Source organism: Marmota monax, unplaced genomic scaffold (genome assembly GCF_021218885.2).
Source record: "Marmota monax isolate L192 unplaced genomic scaffold, Marmota_monax_Labrador192_F-V1.1 WCK01_AAM20220418_F8-fsc00036, whole genome shotgun sequence".
NCBI lineage: Eukaryota > Metazoa > Chordata > Mammalia > Rodentia > Sciuridae > Marmota > Marmota monax.
In genome coordinates, this window is record NW_026694491.1 from 609,050 (window position 1) to 631,493 (window position 22,444).

At 32.9% G+C, this 22,444-nt stretch overlaps 1 protein-coding gene across 3 annotated transcripts in view; it reads left to right on the top strand.

Annotated features, from left to right (window-relative positions):
- Bltp3b (bridge-like lipid transfer protein family member 3B) overlaps positions 1-21,608 on the top strand; it is a 99,777-nt gene extending 78,169 nt beyond the window's left edge. For all 3 annotated transcript variants that reach the window (XM_046419334.2, XM_046419333.2, XM_046419335.2), the window contains 6 exons: positions 1,977-2,119; positions 3,075-3,225; positions 6,149-6,402; positions 6,742-6,850; positions 18,031-18,215; positions 19,603-21,608. In XM_046419334.2, the coding sequence (XP_046275290.1) occupies positions 1,977-2,119; positions 3,075-3,225; positions 6,149-6,402; positions 6,742-6,850; positions 18,031-18,215; positions 19,603-19,722 (962 nt within the window). In that variant the 3' untranslated portion in view covers positions 19,723-21,608. The remainder of the gene's footprint in view (positions 1-1,976; positions 2,120-3,074; positions 3,226-6,148; positions 6,403-6,741; positions 6,851-18,030; positions 18,216-19,602) is intronic.
- The last annotated feature ends 836 nt before the right edge of the window (positions 21,609-22,444 follow it).

Here is a 22,444-nt window from a genome sequence, read left to right on the forward strand (position 1 = left end):
AAAAACTGAAAAATAAATATAAAAAAAAAATTTCTCTCTCTCTGTCTCCCTCTCTCTTGCTCAAAAAAAGAAGATGCTATCATTAATGTCATTATTCATACATTTTTCCTACTTTTTTAGTTCCTATCTCAGATTCCAGCAGTGTAATATTTTTGGGATCTTGAAAAATATTGATTTTTGTGTGTAACATTAAATAATATACGTTCTTAGTTCTCTTGAACTCTTAATTATTCTATTTATGTTAAGAGGAATTGATATTCACTAAGAGGAGACTCCTGTGGTTTTTTTTTTTTTAATTTTATAGGAAATGTATGAATAATCTTTTATATATGAGGAAAAAAATCAGATAATATGGAAATATCTGCAGTAAAAATTGAAGATTCCACTTTAACATCACCCTGAATACATCCTTGGTATCATTCCTTCACTCCAGATGTAACTACTATTAACTTTTGATTATATATAGTTCCAGACCTTTACCTTTGTGTTTTTATATACATATTTGGGTGTCATACACATATACACATAGGTTAACAAACATGCCTATATATTTATGTGTATACATGTTTATGAATATGTATATAAATACTTCTAAACACATAGCTGGACTCCAGCCTTCCACAGTCTAACTCCTAATTTGTCTTCTTACATCTGCTCATGACCATTTGTAGCACATTCTTCATTCCATGGGCAGAATGCACATTTCATTGTGTTATTTTCCAGTTTAATCTTGATCGTTTTACATTTCTCTAAGGCTATTAAGCTTAAAATTCTCAATCTTAAATGTTCCGTGTGATTTGACCCCTGGTTCTTGTGTTTTTACATGTGCTTACTACACTTCAGCTATATTGTAGAATACTGCAGCCTTTGACTAAGTTTCTTATAAGACCCCCACCTTGGGATCTTGTACCTATGCCTGGAAAGCTCTTTTTTTTTTCCTATATACTTCAGCAAAACTACATAATCAAAGATGCTTCTTAACAGGCTGGGGTTGTGGCTCAGTGGTGGAGCACTTACCTAGCATGTGTGAGGCACTGGGTTTGATTCTCAGTACCACATTAAAAAATAAAGTAAAATAAAATAAAGATATATACACATATATAAAGAAGCTTCTTAAACCTCTGACTGTGAGGAAGGCCCTTTGAAATGCTTATGTTGGCTCCTCATATCTCAATTGTATTTACATTCATTTTATGTGGTTCATTCATTGATAACCTAGGTTAAAAGCCAGTTATATAGTAGTGGTGAATATAATAATAAATTGAGGCTTTTGTTTTATTTGTCTTTGGGTTTTCTAATCTATTTTTTGTAATAATTTATTTTATGGTTTTTTCAACTATTACTCTGTGATGTACATATAATTTTTTTAGAATTTTACTATAGATAAAGCTGGTATGGTGACTTATGCCTGTAATCCGAACAACTCAGGCAGAAGCAGGATCACAAGATCAAGGCCAATCTGGGCAATTTAGCAAGATCCTGTCTCAAAATAAAAAGAACTAGGGATATAGCTCATTGATAGAGGACTCCAGATTCTTTGATCAGTATTAAAAAAAGGTTTTTAAAATGCAGATAGCAAAACCCAAAAAAGCTCACTGGGAAATTTAGGCAGTAGATAAGGGTGGAAAATCATCACATCAATAATTATGATAGTTCTGGAACTATTTACTGTGGATAGATAGGGGGACACAGATGAAGCTGACCAGGAACCAGCACTGTACCTAAAGTGGGAAAAACACACCCTTGTGTTCAGTAGTGAAAGACTCTTTTTCATACTAAATTTAAGACTTTAATATCTTTAACATTTTATTATGGAAATTATTATTATTTGCTAGGTAATTATAATCTAATTTTCTTTGCTTATTTTTCAAACAAGGCTATGCTTGAGAAGGAGTTGGTTAGATAAAAGCAACATTGTTGGTTCATATGTAAAATTGATTTTAACTTATTATTTATTATTATTTTTAACTTTTTAGAAATTAAAAGGAACTCAACTGCAAATTACCAGAGCCCAGCAGAGAGTCTGAATACCAGTGCAACTCTGCAGAATTATGGTGAAATTTCTCCAGATGCCATTAGTACAAATTCAGATGGTGCTCAAGAAAATCATGATGACCTGGTAATAATTTCAGAGGGATTCTATGAAAAGAAATGCTCCCAACTTTATTTCATATTTGAAATGTGCACATTTTAAGACATTAATATATAAAAGAATTCTTTGATGGTAGATTTACTTTGTTCCTTCTACCTTTAAAAATGTTTCCTTCTTGCTTAATTAACTTTTTTTCTGTGTTTTACTTTTCTAAATTTGTTTCTTTCATATTGAGGAAGGCAAAGTATTTCTGTCTTTTATTTTTTGACCTATATATTTCCTCTTTTAAAATATACTTCAGAAAGTTTGATGACAAGGAAAGTAGTCTTTAAAATAAGGGGCTTTCTAAAAATGAAATGTTACTTGTTTGTTTTAAACCCTTCTGACCCAGTGAAAGATTTTATGAAAGACTTAAAACATATATTCTACCCTGCTTTTTTTTAGTGAAAATTATTTTACATAGAAATGTAGCATAATTAATCTTTTCCATTGAAGTGTTTTCTTTTGACTGAAAAGAAGCTGAAGTTTCTCAGTACCTGTTAAGTATCTCTTATTTAAGAGGATTTTGGAATATTTGCATATATATATATATATATATATATATATATATATATATATATATAATGAGATATCTTGGTGATGAGACCTGAGTATAAACAAGAAATTCGTTTGTTTCATATATGTCTTATGCACATAGGCTGAAGTTAATTTTTTACAGTATTTTTAATAATATTGTGCATGAAACAAAAGTTTCATCGTGTGGAATTTTCCACTTATGTCATCCAAAATGTTTTGGATTTCTGATCTTTTTAATTAGGGATGTTAAACTAGTATAATGTAACAATTGTGGTAGGTCATAAATATATTTTTGGTTTGATAAGTCATAATTGTATCTTTAGAGGTTAATGCTTTTTTTCTTTATTTCTTAAATTTTATTTTGAATTAGTTTATATGCTAATATTATTTATGCAACTATTAATAGATGTCAGTTGTGGTGTTTAAAATTACTGGAATTAATGGAGAAATTGACATCCGAGGAGAAGATACAGAAATTTGTCTTCAAGTGAATCAGGTGACAACAGATCAGTTAGGCAATGTCAGTCTTCGGCATTACCTTTGTAATCGTCCAGTTGGTAAGATTTTTTTTTTTTAAGTTATTTTTCATACCAAATATCTAATGATTTAAACTTTTTTTATATCTTATATATGGCTCATCAACAGTTCTTCATTTCATATAGTTGAAAACAAGAAAAATTGTACTTATGAAAAAATTTACTGTTATATTTGCCATATGTGCACAATTCTATATCTGATATAATACATTGAAAAAATACAGTTTTGTATAATATCAGACAAGTGTGCTATCCACCTCATATCCAGAGAATGCTGCAACATGTGCCAATTATCCATAAGTCATTGCCATAAAACCCTTTGTTTTTCCTTTTCTTTTGGATTTGTTGTTGTTGCTAGGTCTTATAGTTTACAATGTGTCTGTTCTTCAATATTCAGGAATTTTATATTAGAAGTGTAAATCCTAATAACATGTAAAATTGGAGCTTGGGTTGTGGCTCAGTGGTAGAGCGCTCGCCTTGCGTGTGCAAGACCCTGGGTTCAATCCTGAGCACCACATAAAAATAAATAAGTGAAATAAAGGTATTGTGTCCAACTACAATTAAAAAAAAATAAAGATAAAAACATGTAGAATTTAGGAAGCTAAGTTTTTATTTGAAAATATAGTTGGCAAAATATAAAAAAGAAGTGATTTGAAATAATAATTGAAAATCTAGATCTTACTGTAAACTCCACCCAGCACTTTTCAAATTGTACTCTTATTTTCATTTCGTTTAATACCATGTCCTATTTTGGAATGCCTTATATATGTTGATTATATAGTCAGTGCTAATACTTTATTTTGTCTCAACTTTCCCAGTTGGTTTTTTGAAGATAAGAAAGAAAAGAAAGGAAAAGGAGGCAATGGGACAGGAATAAAGGGCTAAAAAAAACCAACAGAGAATTTAGTTTGAACATTTTATACAATAATAAGCAATACTAGCAATGATCATGTTTGATCAACAGTTTGTATACATTGTTGTGTATACACCTGAACACAATATTGTAACATTTTTTTATGTATACGATGTGTATCTTATATTTTTTTCATAGGAAAACATGACACAGTAGTCCCATGGCATAAGGGTAGTAGAGAGGAGTGATTTGGTAAATATTTTGTTTTATCTCTACTCCAAAACATTTTTTTTCTTTTTTTGTGCTGCTAAGGATTGAACCCAGAGCTCACACATGCTAGGCACGTGTTCTACCTCTGAATTGTACCTCCAGCCCCACCAGAATATTTTTTTGTTTAAAATTAATTCTGGATTTCAAACAAATTCTGGAGTTGATATATATATGTTTGTATGAAGATATAGATGTAAATATCTGTGTAGATAAAAAAAAGACAAAGTAAAATCACATTAACCAAGTAGTTTGTTGTGAATTTCTCTTATTACTAAATCAGCAAGTTAACGCTTATTCTTTTTTTTGATAATAGGAGAGAGCACTATTATCAGTTTGTGGTTGTTTCTTTTACTTCTTTTTAAAAAATTAAAATATCTGAGTTTTAAATACTTAACAAATTTCAGAATTATATATGATATTATGTATTTATTTTGAATGTTAATAAATGTTACTACATTAATTAAGAAAAATTTTGTTCCTTAAAGCTTTAAATACAACTTTCTACCTTGAGTTGTATATGAAGACCTATCCTTGGTACATAAATATACATATCTTTAAATTCATGCCACTACTCCCTTACAAAAATGTATAATTTGTCCTCTATAAGACTGTTCATATTCATGCTGAGGGAAAATAAAGTCTTCCCATCATAGATTTAATTAGTTGAGTCTTCTTAAGATGACCCTTGGGATAATTAAATTTCATACCTCAAAAACAGAAATGACTTTGCCTTTCCAGAACAGCTGGTTTGTTTTTAGCTCATGAGTTTTTTTAATTATGAAATTGGTCATATTTTTCTCTTTGTTTCTAATAAGTTCATTTTTCACACACATTTAGCACACAAATATAAATAATATATTTTGAGTTGTTAACCTTATCACCTGTCTTCACCTTTTCTATCACTTTCTTACTTGTCTCCTTTATCTGATATACCATATTTGTATTGCCTTCTATTTATTTTGGAACTGAGTAGCATAGAATAAAATAAGAAAAATAGTTACTATGATTGTCAGTTTGCAAGTAAATTACTTCAGGGATTCCACTAATAATAGTTTTTTTTTAAATTAGATATTCTGTAAGAGCTTTATTAAAATTTAAAATACTTTTGAACTTGAGTATTTATATCTCTGTAAAGTATGTGAAATTATATATTTATATTTCTCTGTATGTATGTGTGTGTATTCTTTAATTTCAGTTTTAGTTTTATGAGGTTTTCTCTATTTACTTTTCTATTATTGAAGGACCCAGTTTAACAAAAAGGTGTAAAACCTCAGACTTTTGCTACTTCTTGAGAGATGGTTTGAGTCACTTTAAATGTCATGACTATTTCTTCATCACAGTTGTCATTATGTTGTTACAAATGCATAGGTAGATATACAAATACACTCTAAGTATCTGAGGTATATGTCATATCAGTTATACTATGATATGTTTTTTCTTATTTCCAAAAAACCAGAAATTCAGAAAAGTCAACATTTTTTAAATTTATTTTTTAGTTGTACACAGTACTTTTATTTAATTTATTTTTATGTGGTGCTGAGAATGGAACCCAGGGCCTTGCACATGCTAGGTGAGCGCTCTACTGCTGAGCCACAATCCCAGTCCCAGAAAAGTCAACATTTTTGTAGTAGAAAGGTTGCCTAGAAAAATTGGAATTATGGTATGCATGGTGTATTACTTAAATTAGGGGTACAATGTTAAACTATTTCATCTAGGATTGCTTTAATATACAAAGGGATTATAACCTCTTAATGACAAATAATAGTGGTATTTTTGAATAGCACCACAAAGTGATGATTATTTTATGTTCATTTTCCTTAGGTTCTGTTCAGAAAGCTACAATTCATTCCAAATCCTCTCCTGAGATTTCTCTGAGGTTTGAAAGTGGGCCTGGTGCTGTAATACATTCTCAGCTTGCAGAAAAAAATGGATTTCTGCAATGCCATATAGAAAACTTTAGTACTGAGTTTTTTACATCTTCTCTTATGAATATTCAACATTTTTTGGAAGACGAAACTGTTGCAACTGTCATGCCAATGAAGATAGAAGTTTCTAACACAAAAATAAATTTAAAAGTATGTTGAAAGATAATTTTATATTTTCAAGTTACACATGTTCACATTGCCTACCTGGACTTTGACTCATGTCTAAGATTTTGCCTTATATATATAATACATACTCTATTTAAGAAAATGAATCTTTTGGTCTTTATGGTGAATGATATTGAGATTCTTAGAAATTAGAGAATGGCATAGTAGAGCTGGTAGTTTTCTTATTTTTATCAAAGCATGTATAGATGTATTTCTAACTCATTAAAATTTAGTAGACTAAAGTAATGTTTATATTAAATTATTATTTTAATTTCATTATTTACTTTAACTAGAACATGCCAGTATTATGTCTCTTTTCTGTAGGATGACAGTCCTCGGAGCTGCACAGTCTCTCTTGAACCAACTCCTGTAACTGTGCATATTGATCATCTTGTGGTGGAGAGAAATGATGATGGCTCTTTTCATATAAGAGGTATATATGAAAAAATAATTTAAAATAATTTAAGCTGTGTGTAGTGGCACATGCCTATAATCCCAGCAAGTTGGGAGGCCGAAGCAGGAGGATTGCAAGTTTGAAGCCAGTCTCAGCAACATAGCACGACCTTGTCTCAATATAAAAAATAAAAAGGGGCTAGGGATGTAGCTTAGTGCTAGAATGCCCTGGGTTTATTTGCCAGTACTGCACACACAGACAAACACACTCAAAAAGAAAAATACAAATGATCACCTCAGATTTTGGAGTTAAATTATTTATATGCTGATTGTTTCTTTTCGCTCATTATTTATTTTGAATATATGTATATATGTAATAGTAGATGATTGAGGGACACTTTCAGTACATTATAATAAAATAGTGTATATAACTCCTTCATAGTTGGTTTAATATCTTTTCTACAAATGTGTTTTGAATGAAAGTGTGAGAGGCTTTCATGATCTTACATGACTCTTGATATTCCTTGTTCTGTTTTGTTTTTAAACTCTTTCTTATCTCTGTTTTCCCCTGTTCTTTTCTGTATACTCCCCTAACCTGGTGCTGTGCTTGTAATGGGACTTGGCTTGCAATTTTACATCTCCATGTTCTTCTTCATTAGAATTACTCATCTCCATCATTCCAATGTTATTTCAAGCTTTCATTTTCAGTGATGCTTTCTTTATAATCTGACGAGAAATCTTATAATGCTTATAGTAATTTCTGTGCATTAGTTACTTTATAGTACATCGCTGGATATTTATTTCTCTGTTAATGCTTGTATCACCGCTCTAACAAGATTTTAATATATCTAATGTGAAGATCTTATAAGGTAGTGTGGAGTAGTAGAGTGTGAGTCAGTAGTTACAGATGTTTTAGTTCTAGTTATCACTATTTTAGTTGCTTGTTGAAGATGAAACATGAGTGACTGATATATGTATCTATTTCATCTCCTATCAAAAACCTTATGAAAAGAAAATGGGAAAAGAATAATAAAGTCATTTTCAATATTGCAAAAGAAGAATAAGTATCACCAGGGGGTCATATATTTGTTAAAAAATTCAACAGAGAGCAAACCACAGAGGCAAAACTTGATTAGTATGTGGCCATAAACTCATGAAAGATAGGACTGTTACTGAGGTCAGAACATTTTGAAAGGTATGTTTAACTTGACTCTCCCCTCTGGAATTTGGGCTTAACTGGAGACTCTCAGATTGGAGTCAGGCCAGCAAAGAACAAGATGGCAGCTTCATTACTGATAAAAATCTCAGATGGGGAAGGTAACTTAAGTCTTTGAGAAGAAAGGCTTGATGCACAGGTATCTTCCAAATGTTTTAGCTTCCAAAACTGTTTCATAGAAAATGCAGAACAAAATGCATTTTTTTTATAGGCAAGTCATATGCCAAAGTAAGAAGAGACTGAACCGGGGCTGGGGTTGTGGCTTAGCGGTAGAGCGCTCGCCTAGCATGCCCAGGCCCTGGGTTCGATCCTCAGCACCACATAAAACTAAATGTTTGGAATAAATGTATTGTGTTCAACTACAACTAAAAAAAGTAAATATTAAAAAAAAAGAGACTGAACCGCACATATGTAGTTCTTTTTTTCTAAACTCATCAATCAGGTAAGTCATGCCTTCTTCCCTGGGAAGAGGTGAGAGTCCAAGAGAACTCTGCTAGGGAAGTTCCTCTTCAGAAACAGGAGAAATCTTCCCACCAGCATACTGACATTAGAATGGGATACTGAACAGTAGCATCTAGACATTGCTTTTTGAAATCTTTACCTGTATTTCTACTTAGTAGCAGACTCCAATAGGGTGTGCATATTGACTAAGGGTAAATTCTGCAGCTGTTAGGCTCCAGGAAAGAAATGACTAGAGTTGATTAACTTGGCTATTTAATTCAGTGGCACAATCCCTCCTCTCTTACCCACAACCACTGGAGTTTATCTACAGCAAATAGAATCAGCATCTATAGTCATACATCCAATAATTCTCAAACATTTGAAGAAAAGAGTACAATCAGCATTCATAACTGTAAATAAGGATAGAAAAGGAGATTATTAAAAAATTTTTGGAATGGAGGCTGGGATTATGGGTCAGTGGTAGAGCTGTTGCCTCGCATGTGTGAGGCACTAGGTTCAAGTCTTAGCACCACATATAAATAAGTAAATAAATAATAAAGGTCCATTGACAACTAAAATATTTTTTAAAAATTATTGGAATGGGGGCTGAGGTTGTGGCTAATTGGTAGAGTGCTTGTCTAGCATGTGTAAGGCACTGGGTTAGATTCTCAGGACCACATATAAATAAAGGTTCATCAACTAATAAAATAAAAAAAATTATTGGAATGGAATAGAATTGGGAATTCAGAAATAAAGTCTCCCACTTATGATTGATTTTTTTTGACAAGGCTGCCAAGATAATTCAATGGGGTAAATGAGGCGTTTTCCTCAAATGATGGTGAAACTGCTAAAGGAGAATGAACCTCTTCCTTTTATCATACACAAAAATTTACTCTAAGTGGATCAGAAACTTAAATGGAAGAGCAAAAATATAAAATTCTTAAAAGAAAGCATAAAAGTATATCTTCTTTTTAAAAATTTTTATTTAACTTATTTATTTTTTGTGTGGTATTGAGGATTGAACCGGGTGCCTCACATGTATTAGGCAAGCACTCTACCACTGAGCCACAGCCCCAGTGAAGATGTCTTCTTGATCTTGGGTTAGGCAAAGCTTTCTCTGATACTATACCAAAAGCACAAATGACAAGAAAAAAGGATAAGTTGGACTCCATCAAAATTTAAAACTTTAGGGCTGGGGTTGTGGCTCAGTGGTAGAGTGCTTGCCTAGCATGTGTGAGGCACTGGATTCAATCTTCAGCACTGCATTACAAAAAAAAAAAAAAAAATGAAATAAAGGTATTGTGTGGCCACCTACAACTAAAAAATAAATATTAAAAAAAATTTAAAACTTTTAGTGCCTTAAGTGATAACCATCAAGAAAGAGAAAAGACAACCCATAGGTTAGAAAACATTTGCAGCTTACTTATTTAATAAGAGATGGGTATTCAGAGTACATAACAAACTCTTATCAGTAAATGATATATTTTATCTTAACAGTAAAAAGGTAAAATAACTCAGTTTTGAAATTGAAAAAGGAATGAAGACATATCTCTAAAGAAAATGTATAGATGGCAGTAAGCACATGAAAAGATACTTGACTTTATTAGCCATTAGGGGAATTAAATCAGTGCAATAGTGAGCTACCACTTCATACCCACTAGGATAACTGTAATCAGAAAGAAGCTGGGTTCAGTGTAATCTTAGTGGTTCAGGAGGCTGAGACAGGAGGTTTGCAAGTTTGAGGCCAGCTTCAGCAACTTAGTGAGACTCTGCCTCAAAATTTTAAAAAAAGAGGGCTGTTGCTGTACCATTGCAGCTTAGTGGTAAAGCACTTCTGGGTTAAATCCCCAGTACAAAAACAAAACAAAACAAAACAAAAACTTGAGGGGGGGGGATAATAATAAGTTTTGGCAAGGATGTAGAGAAGTTGTAACCCTGATATATTGTTGGGACTAACAAATAGTACAGATTCTTTGAAACCAGTTTGGCAGCTTCTCTTAAAATTATAAAGTTCCCTGTGACTTAGCAATTTTACTTAGGTATCTGTGCCAGAAAAATCAAGACATGTCCATACAAAACTTGTCCATGATATTTACAGCAACAATATTAACAATTACCCAAGAGTAGAAATGACTGAAATGTCGTAGTGCAGTGAGTGGATAAACAGAATATGTTGTATCCACACAATGGATTATTTATTATTCAGCAACAATAAGAATGATGTAGTTATGCTCTCTACAACACAGATAACTTTGAACTTTATGCCAAGTGGAAGAAGCCAGTCAGAAAAAGACCATTGATTGTATGACTCCATTTACATGAAATGTGCAGAACAGGCAAATCCACAGAAAGAAAGCAAATTAGTAGTCTGAGAGGCCTGGGGTTAGAAAGGAATAAGAAGAGACTGCTAATGTGTTACGAGGGCTTTTTAGGTGGGTAGGCGGGTACCAGGGATTGAAGTCAGGAGCACTCACACCACTGAGCCACATCCCCAGCCCAGGGTCTCACTGAGTTGCTTAGCACCTCGCTGTTGTTAAGGTTGGCTTTGAACATGAGATCCTCCTGTCTCAGTCTCCAAAGCTGCGCTGGGATTACAGGTGTGCACCACTGTGCCCAGCAGGAACAACAGATTTTTAACATAAAGAAACAAGATTTGTTTTATATGGGAGGTCTTAACATATTATCTCATTCTATTACTTAAAGTAATGCCATGAAGCAGACTGTGATGTTATGTCATTTTTCTCATGATGTAGAAATTAATTAGGGTCTTTGGTGCATGAAGTATACAATAGAACACACAGCCTAGTGTTACATACATGTAGCTTATATGTTAATGTTATCAGAAATATGACTCGGTAATATGTCAGCTATGATAAATATTTAACAGTAACTTTTATTTGCTTTTAGAATTTAGAAGGACATTTTAGGAATGATTTAAATAACCTTCTCAAACAGTTCATTAAGAAATTTCAAACTGTGGTGTTTTTTTCCCTGTCTCAAAGAAACAATTTTTTAGGAAACATGCACATTCAAAATAGTCTCATTATTTTTGTAGGTGTTTGTTGGTGGTGATAATAGCAGCTTACCTAATATTTCTCTTCTTTACTTCTTTCCCTTTCATTTAACATATTCTAAGCTATACTTGCAGCTATTCTGAATGTGATTAAATAAAATCCATTATTAAAGAATAGGTGGTTTTATGCCTACTTTTTACTACTTATCACAGTACTTCACACTTCTTGGAAAGTCTTAAAAACACTTACCAATTTTTCAGTAAAGACTTTAAGGAGAAACTTCAAATAACTTTTCACAAAACTACAAAGCAACATTCCACTTTCCTTCTTGCTCCAGTGTAAGTGTGTAACTTAAGAGGAAAAAAACCAAAATGTTTGTGTGTTTACGCAGAGCCATGTATTGTTAATTACCTTTAACAGTAGTGCAGTGGCTCTAAACATATTTTCCATCCATGAAGTATACAATAGAACACACAGCCTAATGTAACATACATATAGCTTATATGTTAATATATCAGAAATATGACTCACTAATATGTCAGCTATGATAAATATTTAACAGTAACATACATATAAGCTATATGTATGTTACCTAGGATCTGGTGTATTCTCATCCTTCAAGAACCATGGCCCAATATGGCATTGATTCTCAACCAGAGAGGTAGTGAAGGAGAGGGGCAATGTATGTTTATACTGAAATATATTTATTACATATATTCTTTTCATCACTACACCTAAAGTAAAGCCTGTTAACTCAGTATGTGACTAGGGAGGAAAAATAAATAGAAATCTTCTGTTTGAATGAACAGAGAACTCTTTAAAGTCTATTGTGAAGTATTTGCCAAGCATCTACCATTCTTATAAGAAGAAATAATATTTGAATATTGATTTTTGGTTTATAAGGTTTTTCAGCTTATTGATTTCTTACCATAACTCTTTGAGATAGTTAATGCAAATATTCTTACCACTTTTTGTCAATGAAGAAATTGTAGTTTAGGCAGATTGAGTCTACTCTAGGGGAAAATGTTTGCTGCTGTGAGGATTCTGCACATTTCATTCAGTGAGGGGCATTGATTTGTTTATCAAAATGTGCAATGCTAGAACTGATAATTGCCCCTAAAATTTGAAAGATTATTTTAAAGAAAAGGAAATTCATCTTTCTAGTAATAGACTCCAATCACTCCTGTCCTTATACTGGTTCTGTTCTTTTTCATCTTTATTTTCTTCCTCCTGCCTCTCCTTTCCCATGCCATGCCCTTCTTACTTCCTCTTCCTCCCTTCTCCTTTTTTATTGTTTGACTATGTCTTCCTTCTTATGTCTTTTATCTTCCTTTACACACACTTTCCCTTTCTGTCTTTCCATTCTCCCTCCTCACATTGTCCTCCACTCTCCATCTTCCTCATCTACTTAGTCTACTCCATTCCTTCTTTTCCCTTCCACTTTGTTCTTCTTTCTCCATTCTGCTTCCCTTTTCTGACTGCCTTTCAGTGGTGGAAGTAAATGAGTTTCTGAGTTGTGTAGCCAGTGGCTTTTTTTATTCATAGGAGCCCATGGTTAGGGAAACAGTAAGCCCAGAATAAGCCCTTGATCCTCCTTTATCTTCACCATGGCCAATGTAACCAGCTTTAATCTTTTGTTTATGTTGGCATTCCATGTCAGATTTCATTTAAAAGAAGAGATTTACTCTTAAAAGTTAGAAAAAGTGCATTTAAAAATACTGATCAATTAGTATTTTAGGAGTGTTAAAAGTCTTAAGGTTGGGCTGGGGATATGGCTCAAGTGGTAGTGTGCTCGCCTGGCATGCGTGCGGCCCGGGTTCGATCCTCAGCACCACATACAAACAAAGATGTTGTGTCCTCCGAAAACTAAAAAATAAATATTAAAAAGTTCTCTTTCTCTTAAAAAAAAAAAAAAGTCTTAAGGTAGAAACAGCAGAGAAGAATTTGGCTTTCCCATGACATAGTACTTGGGTTGCTCTTAAATGCATTACCAAGCCGAAATGGTATTATGTTATTCTGAACCAGTATAATAGTTTTTGTTTCTTGTTATTATTACCATAAATCATAAGTGGTAGAAGACAATCGTATAATGGGTAGTTTCTGAGTTTGCACCACTATAATGAATCGAGCCATCCAAAACTCAGCTTATTAGCATTTATCCATTTAGAAAGAACTATTCCATTTTTATACACAGAATGGGAGTGGAATTGATATAACTCTCATGGAGGGTTATTTGACAGTATGAACAAAAGCTTTAAAAGTGTTTGTATTCTTTGACTTAGTATTCTTTTCTGGAAATGTTTTTTGTGGGGAGAATTATATTGCACGGAGTTTGTCTGTCTGTTCATAGTTTGATTTGACAAACTGCCCTTCTTTCATTCCATGTGATTTTTGAAAGACCTGACTGTTGGATGACCCTGTCATAAGAGTGGGAATAGGACCCAGCTTTGCCATTGAAAAGATTTCAGCTCATGATTAGTGATCCATGAGTTGACTGTGACTCAAGCATTCTGAGTCCATTTTGCATATTTATGAGGGAATCAAGAAAGGAAGGGTCACCGGTAGCTACAGTGGCTTTTTTTTTTTTTTTTTTTTTTGCCATCATGACTAAACTGTTACAGAGGAAAAGGAAAGTGGACACGAAAAGCAGAGAGTGAGGTTTCCAACTTTTCAATTCTTTGCCAATATTTGCTAGTTATCTTTCTTTTTTAAAAAATTGATGGTTTTATTTTATGTAAAAATACCTTAATAATTCATGTTCATTCTTTCAGGTTTTTGCCTACTACTAGTTGTGTTTTTGATTATAGCCATCCTAGTGGATATGAAATGACATTATGGCTTTCATTTAATTTCCCTAATAGCCAGTGATGTTAAGTATTTTTTTTTTTTTTTTTGAGCACACTTCAGGGGACTTTCCATTTTTTTTTTAATTTTTATTATTGGTTGTTCTAAACATTACATAGTTCTTTTTTTTAATTCTTATTGTTGGTGTTCAAAACATTACATAGTTCTTGATATATCATATTTCACACTTTGATTCAAGTGGGTTATGAACTCCCATTTTTACCCTGTATACAGGTTGCAGAATCACATCGGTTACACATCCACTGATTTACATATTGCCATACTAGTGTCTGTTGTATTCTGCTGCCTTTCCTATCCTCTACTATCCCCCCTCCCCTCCCCTCCCCTCCCCTCTCTCTACCCCCTCTACTGTCATTCATTTCTCCCCCCCTTTTTTTTTCCCTTTCCCCTCACTTCCTCTTGTATGTAATTTTGTATAACCATGAGGGTCTCCTTCCATTTCCATGCAATTTCCCTTCTCTCTCCCTTTCCCTCCCACCTCTCGTCCCTGTTTAATGTTAATCTTCTTCTCATGCTCTTCCTCCCTACTCTGTTCTTAGTTACTTTCCTTATATCAAAGAAGACATTTGGCATTTGTTTTTTAGGGATTGACTAGCTTCACTTAGCATAATCTGCTCTAATGCCATCCATTTCCCTGCAAATTCTATGATTTTGTCATTTTTTAATGCAGAGTAATACTCCATTGTTTATAAATGCCACATTTTTTTTTATCCATTCATCTATTGAAGGGCATCTAGATTGGTTCCACAGTCTAGCTATTGTGAATTGTGCTGCTATGAACATCCATGTAGCAGTGTCCCTGTAGCATGCTCTTTTTAGGTCTTTAGGGAATAGACCCAGAAGGGGAATAGCTGGGTCAAATGGTGGTTCCATTCCCAGCTTTCCAAGAAATCTCCATACTGCTTTCCAAATTGGCCGCACCAATTTGCAGTCCCACCAGCAATGTACAAGTGTACCCTTTTCCCCACATCCTCGCCAGCACTTGCTTTGGAGTAAACTTTGAAACGTGAGTCATTCAACATTACTGCATTTTTTCAAACTTTGACTCTTCTGGGTCATTTGCAATTCCATATGAATTTTAGAATCAGCTTGATAATTTTTACAAAAAAGCCGGCTGGGATTCTGTTAGTGATAATGTTAAATCTGTAGATCATTTTGGAGAGCATTGCCATCTTAATAATAGTAAGTCTTTTCATGGAGAATTTTCCATCTATTTAAGTCACTTTAATCTTTTTCAATAGTTCAACCATGTTTTGTATTTTCAGAGTATAAGTGCTGGGAGCCATTAGCCAAGTAGGTATGACAATTTCCTTGCCAGCGTACCCCATGTTGCTGACATGTTGCAGTGACATTGAATGTAAGTGACCTTGCTCAAGGACCAAGGCAGATTAGGGTGTTCCCGGTTTTAAGATAATCTTGTTTAGGGCGTTCCCAGTTTAGGTTCCAGGTTTAAGGTTTAAGATTATTCCTTATTCCTGCTGGGAATAGGGCGTATCCTGCTGCCTGAGTTCCCCTTGAGTTCTCACGGGATTCAGACAGTATATTTTGGAGATAGAAGCCCAGTGGAGGTGAATTTGGGAGAGAAGGTGGATTTGGGCAGAGAACTTGGATTTCCCCAGAACGTGATTGTAGACGGCTGGTGTGAGTTCGGGAATAAAGAGTTGCTGTTTGAATCTACAAGCTGTGTGGTGGCTCGTGATTGTGTGCCCAGCCAGACTGCGGCATTTGTGCCCAGCCAGACTGCGGCATATAAGTTTTGTACTTTTGTTAAATTTATGCCTAAGTATTCCTCTTTTTTTTTTTTTTCCTTTTTGGCAGTTCTAGGCCTCATGCTTATTCTTTTTGAACAAATTTTAAATGGAATTATTTTATAATTTTACTTTAAGGTTCTTCGTTATAAAGTGTATAGAAATAGAATTTTATTTTGTATATTAATTTTTGTATCTTGCTGAACCTGTTAGTTCTAATAGTTTTTTAGTTGATTGCATAGCTTTTTTTAAAATATAGAAAACCATAAATCACATCATCTGTGAATAAAGATAGTTTTACTTCTTCCTTTCCAACCTCGATGCCTTTTATTTCCCTTTCTTGCCCAGTTGCCTCTAGGACAGTGTTAAAGTGATGAATGCATACAGCCATCCTTGTCTTGTTTGTGTTTTTGGCAAAGAAAGTATCCAGTTTTTTCACCATTAAATATAACATTAATTGTGGAGTATTTGTAGATGCCCTTTTTTTTTCAAATCAAGCAAGTTGTCTGTGCCCACTTTTTTGATTATTTTTATCAATGAAAAGTGTTGGATTTTTGTCAGATGCTTCTTCTGTATCTATTATGTTCATGTGGCTTTTGTTTTTTATATAATAAATTGCATATATAAAGCATTACACTTATTGACTTTTTTCTTGTTAGGTGAAACTTTTACTTCTGGGATCAATCAATCCCTTTTGGCCATGGTATATAATTATTTTTATATGTTGCTAGATTCAGCTCGCTAATGTTAAGGATTTTTTTTTTTTTAAAGAGCGGGAGAGAGAGAATTTTTTTTAAATATTTATTTATTTTTTTAGTTTTCGGCGGACACAACATCTTTGTTTGTATGTGGTGCTGAGGATCAAACCCGGGCCCGCACGCACGCACGCCAGGCGAGCGCGCTACCGCTTGAGCCACATCCCCAGCCCTAATGTTAAGGATTTTAATGGACATGTTCATAAGCACATTCATGTTAGTTTTTTTTTTTTTTTAAGAAATTCTTTGGCTTTGGTATCAGGGTAAGACTGGCTTTATAGAAGGAGTTTGAAGTGTTCTCCTTCTGTTTTGGAATAATTATGAAGGTTTGGTGCTATTTGTTTTTGTTTGTTTTCAGTACTAGAAATTGAAACCAGTTCCTTGTTTATGCTAGGTAAGCACTCTACAACTGAGCTACATCTTTATCCCTTTTTAAATCTTATTTTGAGATGGTATCTCACTGGGTTTTCTAGGCTGGTCTTGAATTTGTGATCCTCTGGCCTCAGCCTCCCTAGTTACTGAGATTACATGTGTGTGTGACCACAACCAGTCTTTAAAGCCATTTGGGTCTCAGTTTTTCTTTTGGAGTAGTTTTTAACTAGTTATTGAATATCTTTGCCAGCTGTATGTCTATTCACATTGCCTTCTTGAGTCCATTTGAGTAGTTTCTGTCTTCCTAGGAATTGATTTCATCTCAGTTATCTAATTTATTGGCATATAGTTATTCCTTATTGTCATTTTTATTTCTGTAAGGTTGGTAGGAATATCCCTTTTATTTTCTTACTTTTTAAAAAAATATTTTTTTAGATGTTAATGGACCTTTATTTTATTCATTTATTTGGATGTGGTGCTGAGAATTGAACCCTGTGCCTCACACATGGTAGGCAAGCGCTCTACCACTGAGCGGCCACAACCCCAGCCCCAACTTTTTTTACTTTTGATTCTGATTTTTTTTTTTTTTTAGTCATTCTTACTAAAAATTTATCCTTTTAAAAAAAAAATCTTTTTCAAAGCTTTTGGTTTTACTGTGGGTTTTTTAAATTTTCCCCCATTTTCTGTCTCATAATACTGTCCTCACATGATAGGGATATAGACTCATATTAAAATTAGTTTTTCATAGTAGAAATTATAAATATTGATCAAGTATTTGGAAATTTTATCTGAGTATTTTGTTTGACTAGGTTCTCATATGCTTAACACTGGAAATGATTTGAAAGAAAATGTCAAAAGTGATTCAGTGTTGCTGACCAGTGGAAAGTATGATCTGAAGGAACAACACAGTGTCACGCAAGCTACTCAGACAAGCCCAGAGGCTCCTTGGCCAGTTAAATTTCCTGAATGCTCCTTTGACTTTACTAGAGAACAGGTAATAGAAACCCTATTTCAGATTCAATTTCAGCAATTAAAATAATTATTAATATACTAATAGGTAACACATTATTTGTTTACTTATTTAAGTTAAACATTGAGTATTATTTAACAGACATTTTACATATTACATCTGCTTCATTTTTATTTTAATGACTGAGTAATATGGATGTGGATATATTATCATTTCTGAACTTTCCTTTTAACATTTGCTAACATTCAAGTTGCTTCTGATTTTTTTCCCATGGTAAGTAAACAAAATGCTCAGCAGGGTTTTAATTTATACATAATGAGTTTATTCATCTTTTCATCAAGGATTTATTGGATAATAACTCTGAGCAAGGAATATAAAATTGAGCAGTTCCTGTCTGTTGAAGAACTCAAAATCTGGTGGGACAGACAAAAGTTTGTTAACAGTGATTACAACATACTGTCAGGTGCCACAGATTGGGGGAAATATAGGGACACATCGTCATTTGATCTGTCTGTAAGGCAGAACTTTTTAAGCTAAGACTAAAGGAGGTCTGAGAACGCTTTGAAATTGAATGTGTATGTTTTCATATATCTGTGTAAATGCAAAAGCCCCTAGTTTTATTGTCTCCTCCTGTCAGGGTTAGGAATGGCTCTTATGACAACAGAATACTTGACCTAAGTCAACAAAGGGGACAGAAGACTTATTGGCTATCTAGAGGAAAATGTCTAGTTGTATATTCAGATTGTGAATTGTGAGTTTGGAGCTCAGGAAACAGATTTATAAGGGTATCTGGTAGTTGAACTGTGGAAGTAAGTGAGACCATCCAAGAGAGTGACTCAGATGACAAAAGAAGAGACCAACTATGAAATAAATAGAATATGGAAATTAAACATTCTCAAGAAAAAAAAAGGAAGAAGTTGGCATAGGTTGAGAGAGAAGCATGAAAAGAGCTGTGACATAAAAACCATAAAAGGAGAGATGTTTAGGAAAGGGGAAAGTTAGCAGTATCCAAAGCCATAGAGAGGTCCAGTGATATTACAGTGAAACAAAATCACTATTAAATTTGGAAATGAGAAGTTAATTGTTTTGAACTATGGGGTCAAAACTTAAGGAAATTTTTAAAAATGTTTTTTAAATAACTATTTATTTTTATGTGGTACTGAGGATTGAACCCAGTGCTGCACATGTGCTAGGCAAGTGCTCTACCACTGAGCCACAGTGCAAGACCCGTAAGGACATTTTTAATGGCATATGTGTTTCTGAATAGCTTCTCTAAGGAATTTTAAGTGGACCCACACTAGCATTGGATATTTTTACTATCCCAAGTGTCAGACCTTTGGATACTCTATAAAATAGTGTATTTAAATTTTCTGGAAATGATTGAATTCTCTTTTCAAATTTATCATTTCAGCTCATGGAAGAAAATGAATCTCTTAAACAGGAACTGGCTAAAGCTAAAATGGCTCTTGCAGAGGCTCACTTGGAAAAAGATGCACTTCTTCATCATATAAAGAAGACGACAGTTGAATAACAGAAGTGGCTGTCAAAAGTTAAATGACAGCTCTGGTGTAGGATGGTTATATAAATAATGTCGATGTTATGTTACCAATTAGTGGAAGACTTTCCTTTTCATGAAAATAAAATGAAATGGAATGTGAAGTAGTGACTATTCCAAAGCCAGTTTAGAAAATATTAGGTACGAGCATTACAATCTTTTGATTGTTCTATGTTTTGGGGTTTAAACCTCATTTAAACTGGTATGATCTAGGAAAGTCAGTACATACTGTAAAATAATTACTTGCCTAATGAAAAGAAGATGTCATTTCCTAATTGTTATATCTCATTATAAACTTTTTAAAAGAGGAAAATGAAAACCTGTCATGTTCACTCAGATTGAATTTATTTCTCACTATTTGTTAATAATTTACTATTATTTACAAAGAACAGATGCTTTTAGGGCTAATGTAAAATAAAAGGAGCTTACATTTTAAATGTTATTAAAATTATGTACTGAAGTCTATAATTATTTAATTACTGTAAAATATCTAATCAAATTAATAAATTATATAATTAATGAGTTTAAGAACTCTGAAAAATCTTCATCCTCTTGAACTTACAGAGTAACTTGAAGATGTGACAAATGATGGGTAAATTGTGTAAGTAGAAGCTATAATTTTCAAAAAAAGGTGGTACAAATGTAAAAATAAAAAGCACAAATATTAGAATATATGGCCATGTGATTTAAAAGCATTACTTGTACATTCCTTGAAACATTTATCCTTAGAAGTAATTTAACTATTCTAAGTTTAGCAACATTTGTAACTGTAAAATTTTTAATTAATACTATTTATATTATTTCTTTACCTTTATCTTTCCTCTTTGAGGAGAATATTTTCAGAGAATTTGCTTTTCATGAACATAAACAATTTCATACCATTCTTGTAGTATCAGATGGGTGTTTACACATATTGAATTTATAAAGCTAGTTTTGATTAAAGCTTATGTGATATATATATATATACATACATACATACATACATATATAGTCTATAATAAGAGTCATTAGTAAGTTTTGAATTCTATTTTCTAAGGATTAAGGTTGAAAACACAAGAGAATCTCAATCATGCATTATGAAATAAAAATACATGAGTATTTAAGAAGTAGGCTTTTGAAGATTTAAAATATATTTCTGATAGAATTAAAGTAAATGGTGTCTATTTTAAAATTCACGTTCTTAAATATATAAAAGAACATGAAACAACTGGACTACTCTTTAACTTGAAAATTCTAAAACCATGTTGCAACATTTTATGGTGCTTTGCTTGTTTGGTATATATAGCCATACTTCTATCTGAGTGCTTGAGAGAAAATACATATTTCATCTACGTTAGTATTGAATGAAGTGATAGGTTTTATTAAAAATAGTAAACTAGAGGGTTTTTTTCCCTATATTATTCATTTTCATTGACAATACTTCAAAATACAGGCATTGTTTGTAGGGGCTAAAGATCTAGCCAAGAACAAATTAAATTGTTAATACCTCAAAATATCTTAAAAAATTATGTTAAACTATGTTAATCTAAAACTGTATCATAGCCTTAGATTAAATGCAAAGATCTAAAGATTTAAAATGCATAGTGTATGCCCTTATAAGCTTAAACATAGCTTATGAACTTTTGATTTATCTGTACGTATTCAGCAAAAGCAGTCTCTGTTGTGGAAAAGAAGGATCAATGGGACATTTAACTTCTTCTGTGATGACAGTGTTTCTCAGGATGGACCTATTCCTACAAATTTTAAGTTTTTCTATGGTATATTACAATTGCTTAATGTTACATAAGCTGAATGTTTTTCTTCTTCCTTTTAAATGTATATGTAGCCTTCCAAGATAATCATATAAACAACAGAGACAATAATACTCTGAGCCTTCTTTTTATATGCTTTGTTGGATTTTTTTTTAATTTATGAAAAATACTATTGAGGTTTAAAATTCATGAGACAAGTTCATACAGATTGTAATTCCCACAATAAACCCTGAGAGGTAGGTATTATTCAGTTGTTGTATGTCTGGGGGGAAATACCCTAATCCTCAGAAAAGATGAATGAGTTGATTAATCACTGTTAGTAACCCAGCCTTTTGACTTAAAGCCCAGGTAAATGCGTTTACTTGAGCTTAGTTATTAATTTGCAGTGGGGATGATAAGGAGAGGGATTGCTGTCTTACCTGTTTTCCAGAAACAGGTAGTATTTTGAATAGTGTGCATATGTTGATAGATGTGTTACTGTGTGTGTATATGTTATTCAAACTACTTAAAAGATAGTGGGACAATTTTTGTTTCATTAATCTAATCCCAAATGACATAGCACTGTGAGAAATACGGTAATAAACCTATTATAAACTTACAAGGGATTTTTTTTAAATGACTCTAAATTGGTAATAAACTTGTCATAACTTGAATTTTCCTTGGTTAAATCACTAGCAGGCATATATTTGTGATTGAGGAATAGAAATGGTAATTGTGTTTTGCTTTTTATTTGCACTCATTTTTGTTGGAAACTTTTTAAAAAATATTTACTTTTTAGTTGTAGTTGGACACAATACCTTTATTTCACTTATTTATTTTTATGTGGTGCTGAGGATCGAACCCAGGGTCTCGCATGTGCCAGGCAAGCGCTCTACTGCTGAGCCACAATCCCAGCATTGGAAACTTTTTTAATGAATAAGTAAAAAATGTTTATATTTATGTTGTCC